This window comes from Hydra vulgaris, chromosome 09 (genome assembly GCF_038396675.1).
Source record: "Hydra vulgaris chromosome 09, alternate assembly HydraT2T_AEP".
Lineage (NCBI taxonomy): Eukaryota > Metazoa > Cnidaria > Hydrozoa > Anthoathecata > Hydridae > Hydra > Hydra vulgaris.
In genome coordinates this window covers 3,045,191-3,070,019 of record NC_088928.1, presented here as the reverse complement: position 1 = coordinate 3,070,019, position 24,829 = coordinate 3,045,191, and the positions used below count along the sequence as shown (strand labels likewise).

The following is a 24,829-nucleotide window of genomic DNA, read 5'->3' as shown; positions in this document are numbered from 1 at the left end:
ATCACTAGCTTTGAGGTTTATTTTTCCAACATCACCAGCTTTGAGGTTTATTTTTCCAACATCACCAGCTTTGAGGTTTATTTTTCCAACATCACCAGCTTTGAGGTTTATTTTTCCAACATCACCAGCTTTGAGGTTTATTTTTCCAACATCACCAGCTTTGAGGTTTATTTTTCCAACATCACCAGCTTTGAGGTTTATTTTTCCAACATCACCAGCTTTGAGGTTTATTTTTCCAACATCACCAGCTTTGAGGTTTATTTTTCCAACATCACCAGCTTTGAGGTTTATTTTTCCAACATCACCAGCTTTGAGGTTTATTTTTCCAACATCACCAGCTTTGAGGTTTAAAAAGTTTAAGGCACAAGAGATAAAAAAAGTGGAAAATTCAGTCTCATTTAAAGTTGATCTGATATTTCATAAGTTGCTGGCCAAAGTATCCCAGAACTTGATATTGGGGATTATTTCAAATAAGAGAGGAAGCAAATCAGTTAAATAAAGAAGCAAATTAGTTAAATAAAGAAGCTAAAAAACAGCAAAAGTTTATGGCTCACATTGAAGTTTTTTAACAAATTAAAAGTAGGACTTAAAACTGAGTCCTTATTGTTGACCTTTAACTTTTGTAAAATGTGAGACTTCTACAGGACAGTATTATGTATGAGTTTATTGTATGGTAGTTAAAAGTGTGAGTTGTATATTAAATTAAATTTGATTAAATAATTTGATATATGTTAAACATACATAAAGCAAAGTTTAAAATCGTGTAACTCTATTTTGTTTAGGGGTTGGGAACAAAGAGAGATGGCATGCAATCCTAACAGGTTTGCTACTGGAACTACTTGGAATGTGGAAGGAAATGTGCATAAAAAAGGTTTTTCTATTAAATGATGGAATCATTACTTGCTAAATTTGATTTTGTTTTTTCATGTTCATAAGTTTATTTGCTTTTTATTTATTTAGTACCTGTTTTATTTTTGTTTTATCCATGTTGTACTTTTTTTCATTTATATTTTACTAATATCTGTTTATATGTTACATTTGTATTGTAATTATATTTATGTCTTATATATATATATATATATATATATATATATATATATATATATATATATATATAATTATTATTATTATTATTATTATTATCAAATAAGGATTTTAAAAATCCAATAATGTTAATAAATTGTTTACCAAGAAAAAAAAATTTTTTCATATTTTTTCACAACCATTATAATACACATTTCACCCTAAAGTACACATTTCACTCTAAAGTGCACATTTCATCCTAAAGTACCATTTTGTTTTATTGTACACATTTCATTCTAAAGTAGGCATTTCTTTCTAAAGAACACATTTCATCCTAAAGTACACATTTTACCCTAAAGTAAAAAAAAGTAAAAATAATAAAACGCAAAAGAAAAAAGCATGAAATTAAGTTTGCTTTATATTACTTTTATCAAAGGAATACAAAAAAAACATACAAGTTAATGTAGTAAAATAAAATGGGAGCACAATTTTTTATTGATTTTCATTCTACTTTCTTTTCAACCCAATTCAAAATTATTTTAGTAATTTATATGTTAATTTGACAATTTCCCATTGAAGGTTGCTTAAAATAGCTTATGATGAACCTTTCATTAACATTTAAAGCCTTTTAAAATACACCAAAATAAATCAAAAGGCAGTAAGCAAAGAAAAATGGAAAGTAATAGTTATGAAAGATGGCTCCATGATCAGTAACAAAGATATATTTCAGATAAATTGCATCAGAAATACTCTGAACAAATTTAAAAACAACAGGTGGCATCTGATATCATGCAGATTCTGGAAAGTTAAAAAAAGTTATGGAGTGCAAAAATAGTCTTACATTTTGGTCAACAAAAAGCAGAGTTATTTAAAATATTTCTCATGAACTTACATGTTCAACATAAACTGTGAAAAAACTCTTTCTTCAAATACAGTAAGAAATATTTTACCTGTACAAAAATCTGTATGTATGGGAAAAACTGTGGTTTAATACAGCTGTTAGTAAACCCATGATAGCAGCCAGACATCTGCTCACTAGAATAAGGTGATGTAAGGAGAAAACTAGGTGATCTTTGGGTAAGTGAATTTAATGTTGAAAGTAACCTTAAAATAATAAGCAGAAAAAGTAAAGTTCTTGTTAAAAGATTTAAACTTTAAAAATATAGTAGTTGCTTTGTTGTACCTTGCAAGGTGGTGATGGGAGTGTTGGTATTTAAGGTTGTTTTAATTTTAACAGATTTGGTTTGTAACATTTGTACAAACTAAATCAATCATTACACTGAAATTGGTAGCTTGCAATAAAATTTGATTACTTGAATACTATTTTTGATATATTGCAGTTTTTTTATTGATAGGTTTTTGTTATTATGTTGATAATGTTTTTATATTCTATTGGATGCTTTAATATATCATCTAAGATGCAAGATTTGTTTAAAAAAAAGTTTTTTTGCAAATAAATAAAAATTAGTTCAACATATATTTTATTTTATATTTAACTTTTAAAATAGTATTCAACTTTAAATAATTTTTAAACAACAAAATCTTTATGCATTTATTTTTAAAGCACTGTATATTTTGTTTATTTATAATATTTATTTGTTAATCTATACTTTTGTAAAATTATGAACGTTTATCCATAATAAAAAGTTATAAAGGTTAATTTATAATTAATATTTATGCAAGGTTTAATATATAAATATATAAGATAATAAATATTCAAGATACTTTTAAATTTTATAAATAACTATATTATTGTTAAGATAATATATTTGTATAACTTGTGCCAGTTATTGAATAAACTTTTTTTGGATTAAAACTTAAATTATTTTTTTATATTTGTTAATACTAAAAAATTTTAATATTTAATTATTTAATTTAAATTTATTTACTCTTTTTATTTAAAGTTCCTGAAGTAAGCATCGAACTACTTGCACCATCATTTTTGGAGAGTGTTTATGAGTCACATGTTGTCATGTTGCAGGTAATTTTTAAATATTACTAAATTTTTCATATATATGTTATTATGCCATAAGTTTTATTAATACAAAATGATGTAATACTTGAAAAATTTTTGAGCAAAATCTTTTGTAAAGTAAAACATAAATTCCTTACATAGCTGAAAATTTTTATTTAAAAAAAATTCCTATTTATCTATTTTTAGTTGTTCAAACTAATACTTCTAGTGTATCATGAATGCTATAAAATTATTATACAACAGTTGCATAAATTATTGCAACAGTTGCATAAATTATTATACAACAGTTACATAAATTTTTATACATCAGTTGCATAAAATGATAACAATAAAAATTTATAGTTTTTATGTCAATGAGTATTTCACTTGATTATTATTTATTTGCTAGTTCAGACCTAAAATTAATTAAATTGGTAAAGAAATTTTTTTTCCTTGACTAAATATCATGCTTCAAAATATGCAAAAAATGATTTTTTTGTCATTTTTGAACTTCGTTTTTGTTCGAAGCTGTGAATATCCCATAATTTTTTTTCGTTATTATAAATCTTTACCTAGTTAAGTACCTAAAAGTATAAAAACACGTATGGGGAAGTAAAGGCTTAGCCTCAAAATCCAACTCAAAAACTAAATTCTAATCTTTTAACGCATTGATTGTGACACGATAATGGTTAAAGCCCTGGATTTACAAAAATTGTATAAAACGTAATGTTAACATATTTCAATTATTTATCAGATAGAAGAATAACAGTTGTGGCATATTTAAGAGTTATTGAAAAAAAAAGTACATGTTGTTTTACAATAATTTTTCTCTTATAAAACTTAACTTTTTTTAGCTCATTTCTTCGTTTATTAGCTTCTTTAAAATCATTTGTTGCTAAGAAGTAATCACTGTGGTGATGAATTGGAATTGGAGGACTTATTTTACATAAGATGTCATCATCTAAATATACTATGCTATCTTTCTGATTAGACCATTGCTAAAATTTTTTTCCAAATTAAACACTTTTCATACAGTCAATTAAAGTTCCAACTTCAGTTATCTGAAAATATTCAAACACAAAATTTATGGATTAATGAAACTTAATTTTTATAAAAAATAGTCATATAAGTTTTAATATTATTTTTGGTGTAATGTTGGTGTTACTTAGTTTTATGTGTTATAAGTTTTTTGTTTAACAATATATACAAAATTTTTACCTCTGCAACAACTCCTGAATATCATTGGTTTTTGTGAACGACTGCCACCCAATTATCTTTTAACCATATAAAAGAAAGTTTGGTTGCAAGTTTATATAATTCTTCTTAATATTTCTCAACTTCTTCATTTTCAAGTTCATTGTTACTCTCTTCTTCATTAGTCGGAGTAGTCAATTTTCCATTTCTTAACAGCTTACTCCATCTAGAGAACAAAGATTTTATTTTTTGGCTTGAAACAAACTTATTAGCTGTAAGATTTCTTATCACTGTGCTTACATCTGCTGGTGATATCTTATTTCCTGTATTTTCTCCATTTAAGTATTCTTAAAGAAGTTTATTCAGCTTAATGGAAAAACAAAAAGTTTTTCTTGTTGGCAATACCCAACTTAATTTATGGAACTTTTGAGAATATATGATGTTTATTGGGGTAGGCGTGATCTTAACCAATGCAGTTCTAGAATTAGAATGAATTTGCAAGGTTATTTTTAACTTTTCAATATAAACTTTTTTTACTTTATTTAAAAAAGAAGATTGTTCAGATTTTTTGTGCTGTCAGTATATGCTCTTCTAACTCAATAATAGTTTCAAAAAATTCAAGACAACCAGCGTCCTGGCAAAAACGTGTATTTAAACCGCAATTTCTTATCTTCTTTTTTTCACTCAAGGTTTTTCGCTGAAAGTTTCCTTTAGTACTTATGATAGGAACAAGCAATTCAATTGATGGTTCAACTGAAAGGTTGTTGTAAATCACTTTAACTCCAATTTCATAGTATCGCCACAAAGTCATGTAGTTTTCTCGGAACTCATAGGAGTACTAGTTGCTTATATTTGGAATTTTAGGACCAGTTAAATAAACATTCTCAATCTTTGCTACACTAACCACACCATTTTTGACGCCAAAACCATATTTCACTGCTTTTGCGACATCTGCTGTTGTCACTATGTCATTGCCAGTATATACGTAACTTCTTAGTATTGATTTAGCGCATGCACTTTCCCTATTGAATCGGTCTTTCCAACAGCAAGGCTTATGAAAGTCGTACCGTAGAAGTTTAAAGTTCTTATTTTTGCAGAGCTTGTACATAAATTCAACAGAACAGTTAGCGTTATCCGATTTTGCAAAAATATTTACTATTTCTGGCTCATCTAGGCGAAACTGATTTAGAACTGATTTTGCAATGCAGATAACAGAGCAAACACCTTGATTGCAGCGATATAAAATTGTTTGATAAACATGCTTTTTGAGAATGTCATTTTTTTTGGTAAAAAAACATCTATATGCATACTTATGCCTTTTTCCTGAAGTAGTCCTTTTGACCCTCTCTAAACTTCACAGGTAATATCTTCTGTGAATAGTCTTTTAACCAAAATGCTATTTTTTCATCTAGTTTTTTATATGCATCATTCTTTGCCTTTTCTTGTTGTGCATCTCCTAATAGGTGTTTCATATATTCTGTGATGCTGCCTATTGGATAGTTTAACATCATCACCAACATTGCATCTACATTTGGAGTAGGTCGCATGAAAGGTCTACAACTATTCCGTTCAAAACAACAACTCGTGTTGTAAGTAATATTTTTTGTAGACATTTAATTAAATTGTTTTTAAAAAAGTAAAAAATCTTAACTAACTAAAAATACGCAAAAAAGATTTATTATAATATAAAATAATAATACTCATAATCATATTCAGGAAACATCGGAGTAAAAATTATACTCAAAAAATATGATAGAGTAACAAGGAAATATAAATAAAGCGCGCTTATAAATAAATATAGAAGCACCTAGAAAATATCTATACTATTTATGTTATTTTTTCTGAATTATTGCAATTAGGGCTAGCAAAACCGGTAAACCGGTTTACCGGTAAATTAGTTAAAAATTGTTTAAATTTACCGGTAATTTTCAAATAATTTATTTATTATTTATGGAAATTCTGAATAAATTATTAGTAGTATTTTTTTCTAACTAAAAAGAAAAATTCTACAAATAAGCTAACTTTTTTACATATTATAAAAAAACAGTTGAAATCGCAAAAAATTAAGAACTTTATAATGGAAAAGAATTTCTTACAATATTACAATATGCATTTCTTAAAAAAAAATACAGCCTACTTGATTGATTTTTATTAAATTTTCGTTTTTTAATAGAGAAAGAAAAATATTTGCATACAATTAGGATTTGTTTATGTAGTTTATTTATAATTACATTCAGTTTATTTTGTGCTCGCGTCCCATCTGGTTACAGTTACAGGTGACATTTTATTTAATTTAAATAGTGTGTTAGTGAGTTTTTTTTTAATTATTTGGTTTTTTGCACTGGATGATAAAATTATTAAGTATCATAAAAAAAAATTGAAAATAAACACAAAACATAACTTTGAAAATAAAGCGAGTATTCTATATTTTTATTGTGTTGAGTAAGTATTTCACAAAAAGTCTTTAAAATTATATTATAGAATATATTTGTATTGTGTTCAAAAATTTACATATTGAATTTTAAAAAAAAAAAAAGCCTTATCTATGATGTCTACTGGATCCGGACAAAATCAGTTGTGAAATCATTTTCTACGTACGAAAGCTGGTGATTCAGCTATATGCAATGTATGCAAAGAAAATATAAAATGCTCTGCCGGCAGCACAAGTGGTTTGCACAATCACCTTATCAGAAAACATAAAATTAATCTGCTAAAAAAAGTTCAACATGATGCAGAAGCTAGCTGTTCTAATATCAATACCACAACATCCGTTACGAATGATACAAATTCTAGATCAAAAATTTCTGATTATTTCAACATTATTAAAACGATTGATGACTCATTTCCAGCTGTTTTAACACGACTGACAGCACAAGATTGTTTATCATTTAAAAAGATTTGCACATCATGCGATCTTCAGCAGTTATTTAAATCCAAAGGATATGATTGCCCAAAGTCTCCAAAAACAATTAAGAAAATGGTGTTGCAGTACGGTGACAAAATCCGAAAACAAATCGTTACAGAATTATCAGAAAGAATAGCCTGTGATGAATTATTCAGCTTGGCTTTCGATGAATAGACATCTCTCAAAAATCAAAGGTTTATGAATGTGAATGTCCACTCGCGCGATAATGTATTTTGGAATCTCGGATTGGTTAGGATTAAAGGATCGATGCCTGCTGAAAAATGTATAACGTATCTTCAAAATACACTTAAAAAATTTAGTATTGCGATAGAAAATATAATTTCCATTACTACGGATGGGGCCGCCGTAATGAAAAAGGTAGGCAGATTACTGGACGTAAATCATCAACTTTGTTTAGCCCACGGCATTCAGTTATCAGTAATTAAGGTGCTGTATAAAAGATCTGTTTTGGATAATATTTCCGTAGAAAATCCAGAAGTGGCTATTACTGAATTTGAACATGGTGAAGATGAAGAGGACGATGTAATGGAAGATATTAGGGTTTTTGACGTTATTGAGGATACATCAACTACTGATTAATCAATTCAACATGAAAGTATAGGTCCAATAATAACAAAAATTCGAAAAATTGTTGTCATGTTCCGTAGATCACCAACAAAAAATGACATCCTCTAAAAACATGTTAAAGATGAATTTAAAAAAGAACTTACGCTAATCCTTGACACAAAAACACGGTGGAGCAGTATGTTGATAATGTTGGAAAGAATTTATGAGATTAAAAGTTGTGTTTGTAAGAGTCTAATCGATATCAAATCCAATATAGATTTATCAGAAAATGATCTCAATGTTGTATCAAATATAATAATGGCTTTGCAACCTGTTAAAGTAGCTGTGGAAGCTCTCTGTTCAAGGGACACGAATCTATATGTTGCAGATTTGACAATTAGGTTCAGGTTGGATGAACTAAGTAACCAAAATAATTTCTTAAGTAATGAATTGAAACAAGATTTAATATTTCGAATAAGTGAGAGAAGAACCATATATTCTGATATATATTCATATCTTCATGAACCATGTCCATGTACAGCTTTAAATAATGAAAATAATTATGGAGTGTTTAATAAAACAAGTATATTGGTTATGGAAAAAAATATTGTAGAAATCATTCAACAATTTTTAAAAAACGATTCCGAAACTACTGAAGCTGAAGTTGTGCAAGTGTATGAAACTGAATCAACTAGTGAATCTACGGTTTTATCAGCAGTGGCGACATCAAGTCAAGCAATATCAATGAAGGAAAAACTTGATTTAGTAATTAAAAAAAAAAAAGATAACTATTGCTCATGAAGAGATTAGTGATCCGAAGACAACATTCGGTCTTTTAAATATAGTCAGGAAAGAAATGGCGTGTTTCAAGGAACAAAATATTAAAGGAAAATATTTAAACAAACTCCAAAAGTATATTTCAGCAGTCCGCCCAAAAGGTGTAGAGTCGAAAAGAGCTTTTTCTGCAGCAGGTTTAATTGGCACAAGGTACAGAACAAGTTTAAACGACGAAACATTAAATGTAATGTGTTTTTTAAGAGCTTACTTCAATAAACAATTGATGCTCCTTAAAAAGAATTGACTATATTAATTATTTTTATTTTAAAAATGAAGTTTTCTTTATGTTTATGTTTGTTTATGTTTACGCTAAAATACAAAAATGTTAATGTATAATAAATGAATTAATTATATTTTATTATATAAAAAAAATCTTTTCGATTGTTTAATTTATTTATTTTTAACTAGGATGGACCTGTAAACTGATGCTGTTTTACTAATATATTAATTTGTTATGCTTTTTGTTGTTTTCAGTCTTTAGATTATTACTATTTAAGCCTTTAGAAAAAACACCGGTAAATTACCGGTAACCCGGTAATAACCGAATTACCGGTTTTTTAAAATATCGGTAAATTTACTAGCACTAATTGCAATACCACATAGGTATTTTTTATAAATAAGGTAGATTAAAGGTCAATACAAGTTTTTTTGAACTTAAGTGTACAGTGAACCCAGGGCTTTAACCATTATCATGTTACAATCAATGAGTCAAAATATTAGAATTTCGTTTTTGAGTTGGATTTTGAAGCTAAGCCTTTACTTCCCCATAGGTGTTTTTATTCTTTTAGGTACTTAACTAGGTAAAGATTTATAATAACAAAAAAAATTATGGGATATTTGCAGCTTTGAATGAAAACAAAGATCAAAAATGACAAAAGAATCATTTTTTACATATTTTGAAGCATGATATTTAGTCAAGGAAAAAAAATTTCTTTACCAATTTAATTAATTTTTGGTCTGAACTAGTCAATAAATAATAATCAAGTGAAATACTCATTGTAAAGTATTTACTTTGCTTTTTTTTCGAGTTTAAAAATGCCTTTGACACCATTTGGTCAATATTTCAAAAAATTTAGTCAAATTTTGACATCTAATATCTCGAGAACCAATTAATATTTTTTGAAAAAATTTCGGAGTTGAGCTTCTAGTATGAATAGTAACAACATTAAATTTTGAAGAGGGTCACTGTTGAGCTCTGTCTGATTCTTACAGAAAGTGGCTCTAAAGCAAACGTTGGCATTCGCTTAAAATTGTTTTTAAAATTAATGCATATCTTCATCAATTTTTTTTACAAATAGTTATGCGATTGATAGTTTTTTATTTATTATAAAAAAAACATATTTATTATAAAAAAATAATAAGTTACTAAAATTTAAAACGCATTTTCAACGACTTTAAAAGAAACCATGATAATACTAATACTTACTTCAATAGCGTTACTTTTAAGTTTAATAATTAAGTGCCCAACTAAAGAATTATGTTTTAGCGCAGTTTTTACTTGTGTTTGAAATAGCATGGGAAATTTTAGTTAAAATGAATGCATTTGCAATTACTTTAAAGAAAACAAAGCTAAAACATTGCTTTTTTTAATTTTATTGTTATCGTTAAATTAATGTTTGCTTGCCTTTTTAAAGTTTTTAAAATTTTTTTTAAGATTTGCAGAAATATTTTTATAGAATATATAGAACTATTATGTTTATTATAGTTTTCATTTTTTACTGTGCGTTTAACAACACCAATAATATGATATTTTATTATTAATTACTTAATACTATAAATATAATAATATCATATCAGGCTCGTTGGAACAAAAATTATATTAGAGGTGGCGGGGCAGTACTGGATTAACGGGCCCCAAAAAAATCTTAGGGACCTTTTTTTTTTTTTTATTTTTAGTCCTTTTTTCAGTCAATTTTTTAAAAATTATTTATTTGAAAAATTATTGTGAGGGCACATGCCCCTGCCCCTCCCCCCCCCCCCCCCTCCTTGTTGCTACAGGCCTGCATATTAAGTATTTGTGGAGGTGCACAACCAACTATATCTAAAAAAAAGTCCTCCGTATCTAGAGTTTCTCTTTAAAAAAAAAAAAAAAAAGTGTGTGTAGGTAGGGGAGGGGAGGGGGAAGGGTAAATGCATGTCTCCCCCCTCCTTTCTTGTCAGCCTTGTTATTTGACATACCTCTTAAATTAGAGGTTTTGTAGGAACCCCCTCTGAGCCTTGAAAAAAGAATTTAATTTAAAAAAATTTAACTAGGAGATGAAAAGTTAGCCTAGGTGAAATTTATTCAGTAGTTGAAGACCCTAACCCTAACCTTAAAAAAAACAACAAAGAATTCTACACTATTTGGTATTAAAATGTTTTGAAATATGATGGACAAAATGAAAGGTTAGAATAATTGATAACTAGGTAATAAAGTTTTTAGAAAAAATTAATGACAACAAAATAAGAAGCAGTATATTTAACAGTTTTTTTGTAGGTCCAGAAAGAGACAACAGATACAATATTTATTGTAAGGCAAATTTAAGTAAGGTTTTTGTAAATGGGAGAAAGTGTGGTGCTCATTGAGAGCGCATCAATTGTAAGTGCGCATTAATTTTAAGACCTTGCATATATGTAACAAAGTACAGAAGGCTGTTAATATGGTTGGTTTAAAGTGTAATAATTGTACTTTTGTTAAATTCAGAGATATCAAAAAGGTGATCCAAATAAAGAAATAGTGCAAAAAAACAAAACAGTGTGTTTGTAAGTTTTATTATCTTGGAGATACAATTGGATCAAATAAGTGAATCAGAAGAAGCACCAAGAGCAAGAGTAAGGTAAAAGAGTAAGTAAGTCTGAGCCAAGCTCAGAGAATTATCTCCACTTCTAACAACAAGAGGAGCATCATTAGTGATTAATGAAAATTTATACACCTTGCCACATATGTCTATATGTATAGCAATGAAATCCAGGCAGTTAAAATAATGATGTTTAGCGTATTGAAATAACAGAGAAAGTAGTGATCAGATGAATGTTATGTGACTCTAGGAAATAAGAAAAGAAGCAATGATCTTAAACATAGGTTAGGAATGGTGAGTGTATTTGTTAGGGTAATATCAGAGAAGATATGAGGCTTTGGGATTTAGAGCATAAAGATACAGTTTTTTGGGTATCAGCATGTCAAAAGTTTTATAAGAAAATATAGATGTAGAAATAGGTCAATTTGGAATATAGTGTGTTTAAAAATGACATAAGACTGTGCATATGAGAAATTATGAACATTATGAGAAATAATAACATTATGAGAAATAATACAGTAAAATTAGCTTACCTGGATTAAAAAGTAACGAAACTGTGAATATTTTTTTCAAAATCAAAAAATCGAAATATATATCAATAAAAAAATAAATAAAAAATAAATTTAGATAATTAAATGCTTTTTTTGAATTATAAACTGTTTCAGTTTACTTTTTAGACTAATAATGGTTTTAAACCAAAAGAGGGGGAATTCACTTCTCAAGCATGGCATTGGCCTATTAACTACAGAGTGAGTTATTCAATTTTTAAAATAAATATAAAGAATTTTAATTTATTAAAATAAATTAATTTTTGATATATTTGTTAGGGACAAGCATTTTCTGGTGGAGATGAACGCATCTATCTTCTTGGAAACCCTGTAAGATTTTATACCATAGATACATAAAAGATTTTTAAAAAATAATAGAACAAACCAAGAATATGTTGCTATGATATAAAAAAAAAACATTCAACAATGCTGTCAAAAACATGGAAATTTATCCATTAACAACTTGTTACATTTATATATATGTTTTATATTTTATAATATCAAATAATAAATATAATGGAATCTACCAGGGGTACCAGTATGAAATAAGCGTTGAGATGCAAATGTGTTGATAAGAAACATTTGTTGTTAGCAAGCCATAATTTTTTTTTTGTTTGCTTGCTACAACATCTGTCAAACATATCAAGTCATTAAACAAACAACATATTTGTTTATCGTGCTTAAGATGTTGAATTTTCTTATCATTAAGTTTCATCAAATGCTTGTTGAGGCGTATGGTGATCATGCTATATCAGAAGCAACATACAAAAAATGGTTTCAACAGTTTAAAGATAATGATTTTAATGTGAGAAATGAAGAATGTAGAAGACCACCAAAATAGTTTGAAGATGCGGATTTGGTCTTGATTTGGTCTTGATTTGATTTGCAAGCAATATTAGATAAAGATAAAACTTTATGTCAAAAGCAAAATGGCAGTAATATTAAATGTTGTACAACAAACGATTTCTGATTGTTTAAAAGCTATGGGAAAGATCCAAAAGTGTGGAAAATGAGTGCCACATGAATTGAATGAAAGACAGATGAAAAACTGAAAAAACACGTAAAATTTTGCTTCAAAGACATAAAAGAAAATCAATTTTGCATCAAGTTGTTACTGGCAATGAAAAATGGATTTATTTTAAGAATTCTAAACGGAAAAATCATTGATTAATCTGGGACAATCATTAACATCAACAGCAAAACCACATCAGTTTGGCAAGATAATGCTCTGTGTTTTGTGGGATCAGAAAAATGTGGTGTATCATGAACTTCTGAAACCTGACAAAGCAGAAGACTCTGCAAAACTACTCTGTTGTGTCTTCTGGCCCGTTCCTGAAAAATGACAGGAATGGGCCATAAAACACTTACTTCATACCGGTACGCCTGGTAATATCATGAATGTGCAAACTCCTTTTTTTATAATTTGTAAAATAAAGTAATTTTTTATACTTTGTTATTTTGTTTTTTGTTTTAGATTATTTGGTGGTTTATCTTATCATTGTTTTTTGTATATGTCTTTCTTTTTTTCACATATTCTATTGTTCTAAGAAGAGGATATCAGATACATCCCCAGCTCAAAAGTAAATTTTATTTTAAAAGTAAATCATTAACTCAAAATTCAAATAAAATGAATAATATTTTCATTTTTTTCATTTTTGACACTTTTTAAATTGAAATTGATTTGATAAATTTTTACCTAAACTTGTAAAGCAAAGAAATAAATGAAACAGAAATATATATATATATATATATATATATATATATATATATATATATATATATATATATATATATATATATATATATATATATATATATATATATATATATATATATATATATATATATATATATGTATATATATATATATATATAATGTAAGCTAAAACAAAATTTTTTTCAAGTTTCAGGATAATCATTAGTTTTTGAAAGTTGAGTTTCAGCTTTAAGTTTGTATTTTCTGTATTTGAAATATTATTCTTATTTAAATTTATTGTTTTAAATTTCTTATTTTTTCTGCTCTGTTTTAAGTTGATGCAGAAAATACTATTCGTTCTTGTGGTTGGTTACTTCTTGGATGGTCATTGCATTATTTTCCATTTTTTGCCATGGGCAGAGTATTGTATTTTCACCATTATTTTCCAGCTTATTTATTTAGTGCTATGTTTTCAGGTTTGAATTTTTCTTTTTAAATATAAAATAAAAATATTTAATTAGTATAACTAATATATATATATATATATATATATATATATATATATATATATATATATATATATATATATATATATATATATATATATATATATATATATATATATATATATATATGTATATGTATATTTTCTTTTTATATACTTGTATATATATGCATATGTTTTTTAAGTTGAACACTTAAAACCAAACAGGAATAAAATTTTAAATAAAAGCTTGTCCAAATCAAAAGAGATTTTAAAATCTCTATTTATTGCGACAGTTTCAAAGTTTCAAAATCTCTGAAAATTTTTTGTTCTATAAAAACTTTTCTTTTGAGAATATATACTCTTACATTTACTAGATACAATGCAAATAAATTATATCTTGTAAAAACAATCAAGCTATAAATATATTACTTGCGTTATTACTTGTTTTTTAACACAAATGAAACATTGTAGTTATAGAAAAATTATATATTAACTTTTGAAAAAAATTAAAATTAATGCAATCAAATGTTAATATTATGTTGAGTCACCTTTAGTCACAATTAAAGCTTTAGTTCTGTATGGCATGCTATCAATAAAAGACTGTACCGTTTTCTTCATTTGAGTATGATGATTCCACGCATGAATGATCTTTTTTAAGTTTTGCATTTGGTTTGTGATCATATCATTTGCTGTTTTTTCTTTATCAGCTCCCACATGTTTTCAATAGGGTTCATATCTGGGCAATTACCTGGCCAATCTAACTGAGGGATATTTTGCTCTTTAACTTTTAAAATACTTTAACAGACAGTCCTGTGTGGCAGAGAACATTATCTTGCATAAAAATAAATTGTTCTCCATTTGGAAACCATTCTCTGAGCTGTGGAATAAACTAATTTTTTAGGTCTTTGTTGTATTGATTTTGTCTCATTACCTTTTACCACTCACAGGTATCCAGTACTTTTGCCATTAGATGACTGACTAGATTTTCATTTTTGTAGGGTGCTTTACAGCCTGAATGATGCAGTCATTTTTGTAGGGTGCTTCAGAATGAAACTTTTCTCTGTGGTGACAATGCATAAACGCAATTTATTGTTCATAATTTCAAACGTGTTTTCATCTTTTGTTGGAAATTTTTTCATTCTTTTGTTGTTGTAGCAGACTTGTCAAAAATAGCAAAAATTTTCAAAATATCTTTGCTGATTTTTCTTTATTTTATAGAAAATGATATTCAACTTATCATTTGTAATAAAAATAATATGAACCACTTATCTCCAGAAGTTCACATCTTTATTATGACCACTGTTTGGTCCACTTCAGATGCTTGACTTTCATTGCAGCTGCTAATTTAAAATTTCTGGCAGGCCTCAAAGCTTTTAATTTTCAAGCGGTCTGCACAGGAGCATTTACATTTGCAATTTGGAATTGCAATTTTATCAGTTTTGTGGTAACAAATCTATTTTTCAGGCAAATTATTTTTGAAAATCTTTCTAACCTTAAAGTATAAAAAGGTCTTCTGCTGCGTGTTTTTTTTTGTTTCAGATTCCAATAATCCCCTAACTAAATTTTCTTCTTTATTCATTGTACGCTAACTTCATAAACTTCCCATCTTTCCTATTGAAAATGTTATAATATTATTAAGGGCCTTTATATCTTTTTTACATGATGAAAGATCTTTTTTACCCATAAAGAAAATATTCCTATTGATTGTTTAATCACTGCACTTAAAATAAATAAATAATTGTGTTGTACAAAACTGTGAAAAAAATAAACACAATGCGCAAAGTCACATAACATGTATGCAACTTTAATTATTTTTGTTTTTTCTTTTTGTTTTGATCTGCTGTTCACTTGCTGATAGCGCAGTTGTTTGTCTTCAATAGATAAATTTCAACTATATGTTGTTTACCGGTACTAGATAAAAAACACAACTTTAAACAATAAACTTGTGTTATTGTGCTAATGAGATTCTTAAAAGTTTGCAACAGGAGGTAATCCATTGGCTTAGGTTGGCAGCCCTCTATTCATGAAAATGGACTCCTACAAAAATGAAGCATTCAAGTTTCTTAAAAAAAAATTGGCCGATATGTGATTTGCTGTCATCAGCTTCTACATATTGCACCTATGTCTGATTTAGTGAAATTTGCTATGTTATCAGTAACCTAATTAAATAGATAAAATTGCTTGAAAAAGTGAATAATAAACTGAAATACACCTGCATCAAACTTCACCATCATAAGTTGTAATAATATTGTCAGTCTGCTTCATTTGCAAATGCTGTATTTATTAAAGCAATTAAAATAGACAACAAATTACATGAAAATAAAGCTATAAATTCGTATTAATTGGGTTATTAGAAAATAAAATAACTACCAATCAAAATGCAGATAGCAACACTTTTCAAGTTGAACTAACCATGAAGTCATTAAACAAAAATATTAGAATTATTTATAATCACAGACAAAAATTGAGGTCATCCATTCTTTGTAAAACAGACTCATTATCAAACATATCTGTAGTATATACAACGAATCTAGTTGTTTAATTAGAAAATGAAATTACATAATGTCATATCATCCACTTAAAAACTAGCCAAAACCTGTCACAAAAACATTTTCATTAAATAAGACTAAGTTGAACAAAAATACTTCAACAAAATCTAACAAACACCTGTCACAAAAATATTTTCATTAGACCAGACCAAGTTGAACAAACATACTTCTACAAAATCTATCAAATACCTATCAAAAAAACATTTTCATTAGACCAAACCAAGTTGAACAAACATACCTTGATAAAATCTATCAAATACTTGTCTCAAAAATATTTTCATCTGACAAGAACAGCTAAACAAACATACTTCAATAGAGTCTATCAGTTGGAGGTTATGGTGAATGAAAACATTTTTTCCAGTATTCATTGATAATAAAGGACTTTTCCTCATAAATTATGCTTGCTTTTGAAAAAGTTATATACACTTATAGTTTGATGTACACTGATAGTTTGAGCTCACTATATACACTGCTACATTTCGTAAATTTTTTCAAAACAACACAAAAAAAAATAAAATTCAAAAGTTTTAAGTTATGATGGTTTAATAATAATAAGATAAAATAATAAAATTCAAATAACAAGTTTTGAGTTTTAGAAATGTTTTCCAAGTAACAAAAATTTCAGCTTGTTTAATTTTTTTGAGCCCAAAATCCATTTATGATATTTTGATATCCATTTAGGATATCTAAATAGTTTTAAAAACTATAACATTGAAGATTATTTTCAAAATGTACAGGTGAATGGGTCTATTCTTAACTTAAAGTCAACACTTTATCGTTACTGATTAGCCTGGCTTTATAAGAATGTCATTTTTGGAGCTTACAGTAGAGTTTTTCAATAGTGTTTTAATAGCTTCAATGTTCTTACTGTCAGTTTTGGTATTTAATTATTGCTTTTTTAACGATTGACTGAAAAAAATTTTAAACTTTGATAACAAATTTTTAAATTGTAATGTTTGTAATGAAAACCAGTTTAACTTTTGCAATCTTAAAAAAAATTGAGTTAGTGTTATTTCAACAGTTATTTCAGTTTGTTTTTTTTAGGAATTCTTCTGGAGCACTTGTGTCGTTTAGTTTCTTTATTATTTACTTCAAACCAAACACGTGACATTGTTTATAGTGGCGGAGTTACATTAATTGTTGGAGTTGCAATATTTAGGTAATTTAACTAATATTCAATAAATGTAAATATATAAACAAAAAGTGCTGAATAAATATTTAAATGTAAAGATAAAGTTTAAGTTAGGTCCTATGTTAAAAAAAGACAAAAGGCTTTTTTTTCACTTTTTTTAAAATTGTTTTCATTAGATAAACTAAATATGTTTGAACAATGAATAAAAATTATTTTAAATTCAAAAAATAATTCTTATTTATTGTTTACCTAAAAAAACCAATTAAAAGAATCAATTTATCATTTTATTTTTATTATTATTCATAATAATGTGCATAACAATCACAACATGTTGTAGATCATTTTATCTCTAAAGAACTATAAAGTCTAAGTGTTTCACTTTCTCCTAAAAAAGTCTTAGTACTTCATGTTATCTTCTATAAAGTCTAAGTACTTGTTTTATCTCTTATAAAGTCTTAGTACTTCATTTTATCTCCAACAAAGTCTAAGTACTTGATATATATTTGACTTGAAATTCATCTTTTATGCTTGTTAAACTGTTTAACAGTTTTACACAGCTTAAGAGAAAAAGTAAAAAAAGGAATGAGTTAATTACAAAGACTATGTTTAGACTTTTAATATAATTCAACATTCACATTATCTACAAAAAAACTATTGAAAATGTCAATATTTATATATGTATGAACTTATCAGTTATTTTTAATATTGTAAATATGTTTTTTTTTGTCCATTTTGCAATCAACAAGTAAATGTTTGTTACAAGTAGAACATAAAGAATTTTCAAATAAAATTTGCTTTTTGTGTATTTCTTGTGATTGGAAATATAGTATTATAAGCTGCTGGAATTTGAAGTTTCAATAAGAGTACACCAGATACCAATTTTAGATGGCTATTTATTATACCAAAAAGACAGAAGTGACAGAAGAAGAGGTGGTGGCATAGCTATCTACATAAAGTAAGATTTTGTGTGATATGAAGTGACATTTCCAAATATTGAACAAAATCTTGAGATAATATGGGTAACTATAGTAAAATATGAAGAGAAAATATTAATAGGATGCATATACTGCCCAGGAAGTTCGGTTTTAAATAAAAAATTTAATGATGCAATAAAAAAATACTAAAATTGAAATTAATAATAAAGTATATACAAGTTTGTTATTAATAGGAGACTTTAATTACTCTAAAATAACATGATCAAACAGTTTAATTGAAGACAATAGAACTGTTAGACATTAGAAAGTGATAATGAATTTGACAAATAATTTGCTCGTACTGTAAATAAATCTTTATTGTATCAACACGTTAGTGATGCAACGTTCTTTAACGATAGTATTATATCCATAAGTTCTTTAGACTTAATATTCACTGATAACCCTAATAACATATATGAATTAATGCAATTACCTCCACTTGGCAACACCAAACAAGAACATTCTGTATCAATATGGAAATTAGCCATTGACAATGAATCAACTAAAAGCGAAAATAAAACATCAAAGAAATATTTGGACCAGGAATGTGAAATCCCAAAAAGGACTCCAGATTTAAAAGTCACAAAAACATTCCTTTTTCCTAGTTTTTGGTATCCAGGAGCTCTAAAAATATAAAAAAGTTTATGAACTACTAATAAAAAAATATTAAGAATTTTAAGTAAGAGGAACAATCATTTTTTGAACGCTGAGTCCTTAGGTATAATGGCGGCAAGGGCACCGGGACTCCAGAACTCCGGGCATAAACAATAAGATCCAAGTAGGGCTTGGCAAACACTGGAAAATTTCGAAAAACCGGGTTTTGGTTTTTTGAAATTATAAAATCGGGTAGCCAGTTTTAAACTGGTTTTTTGTTATAAAAGCGAGTTTTCATTATTGCTGTATAAATCCAATGTGACCTACAAAATTGATGTGCTAGTATTAGATCTGTAAACTAAAGTTTTTCTGTAAAAGAAAGTTTTTCATACTTGAGCTAAAATAAAAAATATAACTTTTTTCATTAATTATTAAATATTAATTTTTATCAATGTACAGTCCCATCTTTTTATATCTTTTTAAATTCATTATTAATTTAGTTCGAATCTTATGAACTTGGATAATTTTTTCTTTTAAACCTCTTTTTTCTTTCCAATTCTTCTTTTTCTGTGACAACTCTATAAACTATTTTTTTTTTATACCATTCATAACTGATTATGCTATTTTTAACTGAAAATTATGCATGTGGTCTGTTTACAAAAGTATAATGTAAAAATATACTACGATTTATAATACATAAAGTAATACAAAAGTCAGAATTACAAAAGTAAATTTGTTTTTGTAATTTTGGCTTCAACTGAATTGCTTCTGGATATTACATATGGATATAAAAGCTTCTGGATACCACAGACCTGGAAAAAATAGAGATACAAAGCCAGGGTCTTTTGGTCTCCGCATCCCTGATTTTGACTAAACTAGTTTAATGAAAACTATTCTGAAATCAGTAGAGTCATTGAAGGAATGAACTGGACAATGCATTTCAAGAATTTAACTGCAGACAAAATGTATAATAAATTTTTATTAATTTACTCAAGTATCATAGAGTCTTTTATACCACAAGGAACTAGAGCTCATAATGTCAATATATCTCCCTGGACCATACGAGAAATTAAAGATTTAGTGCATATCAAAAGGTCACTATGGTTAAATTTATATTCGAAGATAATAGACAGGTTTAATGCAAAATAAAATACAAAGCAGTATGGTAAGACATAAAGAGTAAAGCACTACAAGCAAAACGCTCATTTGAAAAGAATCTTGTAAGTAAATCTACTCACAATCCAAAACTACTATTCAAATATATTAACAGTAAAAACTTGAAATTTAAAAAATACCATCTGAGCTTTAACACCCAGTAATGAATTAATTAAAGAACCTAACCAAATAGTTAAGTCAGTCTTTACCAGGGACAGTACCAATAATTTACCAATTTCAAATAATTACTTTTTGTCTTACCCTTGTGAGGCAATAATAGATAATATAATAAATGTGAAATTAATTTAAGAAAAACTTCTTCAGTTAAATGAATATAATTCTTCAGGATCAGACATGGTAAAACTAAAACGATGTGCATCTGTCTTTGTTTTACTGCTCACTATGATTTTTGAAAAGTCACTCTAAACCGTAAGAGTACCAATTAAATCGAAATTGACAGACATAACCCCAATATTCAAAAAAGGATGCTAGCAACTACAAACCAGTTTCATTAACCTCAAATTCATTGTCCTCAATAGTCTAAATTGCTCGAAAGTATTATATCCGACTCAATATATCTGACACAACATATCCGACACAATATATCCGACACAATATATCCGACACAATATATAAACATGCCAAATAATGGTCCATTAATTAAACATTTTAAAAACAAACTAGACAATTATCTAAATAAAGAAACAACAATTTATGATTAGTATATTTGTATGACAGGTTGACAGGCATTCATGCCTATACAAATCCGATAATTTGACTTTACTAAAGCCTTTGACACTGTACCTCATGAACAATTATTAATCAAGCTTATTCAAACAAAGTTATATGGAATGTATATACAGTATTGGACAAAACATTTGCAACCAACATCGAACAATGCTAAAAAGTGTTCCTAATTTTACATGTCTTAAAAACAAAACGAACTATACTACCACAGCAAACAGTTAAGAAGTCTGGAGTCATAGCATGCCATGACATGAGCAATCAGCTGACAGGTGACTGTACACCGGCAGAATTTTGTTGAAAAGTGCCATTTTGAAGCGGACAAAAGAAGTGCAACTTTTTTGGTTTGTTTCATTTTCTTAAGTCTGGTTCGTGTCAATGTCACGGAAGTTTTTTAATAATTAAAGGAAGTATCCAGAAGTTTCCAGAAGCCTGCAGAAGCTTCCAGAAGTTTCCAGAAGAAGCATCTGGAAGCATCCAGTAGCATCCAGAAATATCCAGAAACATTCAGAAGCATTCAGACGCATCCAGAAGCTTCCAGAAGCATCGAAAAGAAGCATCTTCCAGAACAGGTTCACACAGGTTCATTTTACTATATAAGAGACATGTAATTAGACATGTAATTCAGTCAGTATATGGAAGTAAATCAGTCAGTATTATCAAGACAGTTTATCAAAGTGAGTTTTATCAAAGTGTTTTATCGAAGAGCATAGAAGATATAAAATTCAACAAGTGTTTCATTTCATCAATACAGTCCACATCCAACCAAGACGTTGTGTTCCACAGAGCATTATTGTATCATCACAAGGTAAATGTAACACGGTAAGCATTGAGAAGCGTGATTATTTATTTTTATTATTTTTATGAATTCAAGTGCAAAAATGGCTCATGACAGTCTTGGATTGGAACTAAGAAGGAAAATTATTGGCAATTACGTAAGTGGAATGTCACAAAAAAGTATTTGTGATAAATATCGCGTGAAAAAATGGACCGTATAAAGACTATGTTCCAAATATCGTTCTACGGGGAAGTTGGCAGCAGATAACAAAGGTGGAAGACCGCGTTCCACCACTTCTAGAGAGGATTCTATGATCGTCAGATCCGTCAAGATAGATCCCTGGATATCATCAGTCGAGATACAAAAGCAATTAGAGCTGCCTGTATCGGACCGAACAATCAGACAACATGCTGTTGAAGCTGGATTGTTTTCTCGACGCCCTGCAATGAAACCGCTGATTTCACTAAAAAATCAGAATAAAAGACTCCTGTTTGCTACATCTCATATTGACTGGAATGTGCAGAAATGGCAAACTGTCCTGTTCAGTGATGAATCGAAGTTCAAAATCATTGAAAGCGATGGCATTTGCCGTGTACGTCGACCGGCCGGAAAACGCCTCGATTTACGTTACTGCCATAAGACCGTGAAGCATGGTGGAGGCAATGTAATGGTCTAGGGGTATTTTTCTGCTAACGGTTTAGGTCCAATATATCGAAACGATGGAATAATGCACCGTTTCATGTATAAAAATATTCTGAAAGATGTTATGTTACCTCATACTGAATGGAATATGCCAATAAAATGGGTTTTTCAAGCAGTGGTTTCAAGACAACCACCTATCGGTGATGGGTTGGCCGCCTCAATCTCCAGATCTCAACCCTATCGAGAACCTGTGGGAGATCGTCAACCGCAGAATTAATCGTGAAGGTGTTCGTAATAAGGATCAACTGTTTGAACAAATCCAAAAAGCCTGGGCAGCGATTCCACAAAGTTTCATTGATCACCTGATCGAATCTATGCCTCGAAGATGCAAGGCTCTGATCGACAACAAAGGATTGGCCACACAATATTGATAGCGAAATACAGCTTGGTCAACATTTTGTCGAGTTGCACTTGTTTTGTCCAGAAGGAAATCAACTTTTTTTAATACTTTTGATTAATTTATTAATTTTCGTGTACAAATAATTAACTTTGTGATACATAGTTATTTCTCTAAATTGAAAAAATGCAGGACTTTTATATAAAGAAACTAAGCATTATTTGGTTGCACTCGTTTTGTCCGATACTGTATATATGAAAAATATCAAATGTCATATGCAATTGGATTAGCGATTTTTTAACTAATTGACACCAAAGAGTGATACAAGGCAATGAATCATCAAACTGGGAAATGATAACGAACAGTGTTCACCAAGGAGCGGTAGCTTCTCCAATCTTATTCATTATATGTATCAATGATTTACCAGAGATTTTAACACTCTAAGCTCTTTGCAGACGACACCGAGTTAATCTGAAGAAAGTAGCTCACTCTGAGAATGGTCAATAGCTTCAGAATGAAATTAACCAAGCCTTCAAATGGTCAGAGATCCGGCAAATATAATTTTATAGTGAAAAATGCCCTCTTATGCACTTTGGAAAAAATAACCTTCGCTATATTTATAAACTAGGTGACAAAATAATAGCAGTCTCTGATACCGAAAAATATTTTGAAATTACAATATGATCAAATCTCAAATGGAAAAGTCACATAACCAGTTGTACATCAAAAGCTTATTCAATGCTTGGAATGTTGAAAAAAATATTTCATTACACCAACAAAAAAATGTTTAAGATACTATTTGTAACATTTATGTAATACTTATGTAACAATTGGGTGTTTGCCAGATCAGGGAAAACAGAGAAAAGTCAGGAAATTCAGATACCTGCAGAAAAATCAGTGGGATAATTAGAAAAATTAGGTTAAAATTTTGAAAAATCAGGAAGAAATCAGGGAAAATGGCTCTTCATCAAATTTATGCAACTCAATTAAGTTTTGTATGGTATACGTAATATGAAATTTTATTTGGCAGATTTATGAACTTTTCTTTATGCGTTTAATGTGGGTTGTATTATTGTTTATATTTTTGCAATTGAAGAGCATTTTTCTAAACGAATCTAGGTTTAATTTTTGTGAAGTTGAGTTTAGATTTAAATTAAATCAGGGCAAATAGTTAGAGGATCAGGGATCAGAGAAAAATCAGGGAAACCCAGCCTAAAATATTGGCAGACACCCTGTGTTAATTCTATCCCAGCATTCTATAACCTTGCTAAACTTATATATAACCTCAGTATGTTGATTTGCTAACAGTAGATATAAAAAATTTGTTAAATTTTTATCAAAAATCATTTTCACCGTTTAAGAGTTTTATATTTTTAATTTAGTTTCTATATTTTCCGCGGACTAAGCTATGGAATGTCTGGTCCACTTGGTAATCAACCTAATCGAACTCAGGCAGCGTACCGTTGGTTAGATACATGGGATATTTAACAGGATTATTCTTTTTCTTTTATTTACGAAACGTTTTTAGACATTTTTGGTTTTTTAATTTGTAAATTAAATTTAGGCCTAATATAAAGTCTTTTTATATGTGTATTTGTGCATATATCGAACATAGTTAGAGAAATTAGTTAATATTTTCAAGTTTTTTTTGTTAGGCGCAGATATACTAATTCTTATGAGTAGCTTTAACAACACGATTTTATATGCATAAATTTAATTATTGTGCAACTGTGCTTTTAAGTCGCACTAATATGATCAGTGATAACTACAATAAAATATCGTGTGTATCGATAATTGTCAATACTATCGATAAAAATAAAGAAAATTAAATCGAAAATGTAAAAAATTATATTTAACTTTAGGTTTTATAATTACA

At 28.2% G+C, this 24,829-nt stretch overlaps 1 protein-coding gene across 2 annotated transcripts in view; it reads left to right on the top strand.

The window, feature by feature from the left end:
- LOC100208416 (protein O-mannosyl-transferase 2) overlaps positions 1–24,587 on the top strand; it is a 73,688-nt gene extending 49,101 nt beyond the window's left edge. For both annotated transcript variants that reach the window (XM_065804500.1, XM_065804501.1), the window contains exons 15-22: positions 783–871; positions 2,928–3,004; positions 11,935–12,006; positions 12,085–12,135; positions 13,280–13,385; positions 13,837–13,977; positions 17,582–17,696; positions 24,336–24,587. In XM_065804500.1, the coding sequence (XP_065660572.1) occupies positions 783–871; positions 2,928–3,004; positions 11,935–12,006; positions 12,085–12,135; positions 13,280–13,385; positions 13,837–13,977; positions 17,582–17,696; positions 24,336–24,441 (757 nt within the window). In that variant the 3' untranslated portion in view covers positions 24,442–24,587. The remainder of the gene's footprint in view (positions 1–782; positions 872–2,927; positions 3,005–11,934; positions 12,007–12,084; positions 12,136–13,279; positions 13,386–13,836; positions 13,978–17,581; positions 17,697–24,335) is intronic.
- Positions 24,588–24,829: the final 242 nt, after the last annotated feature.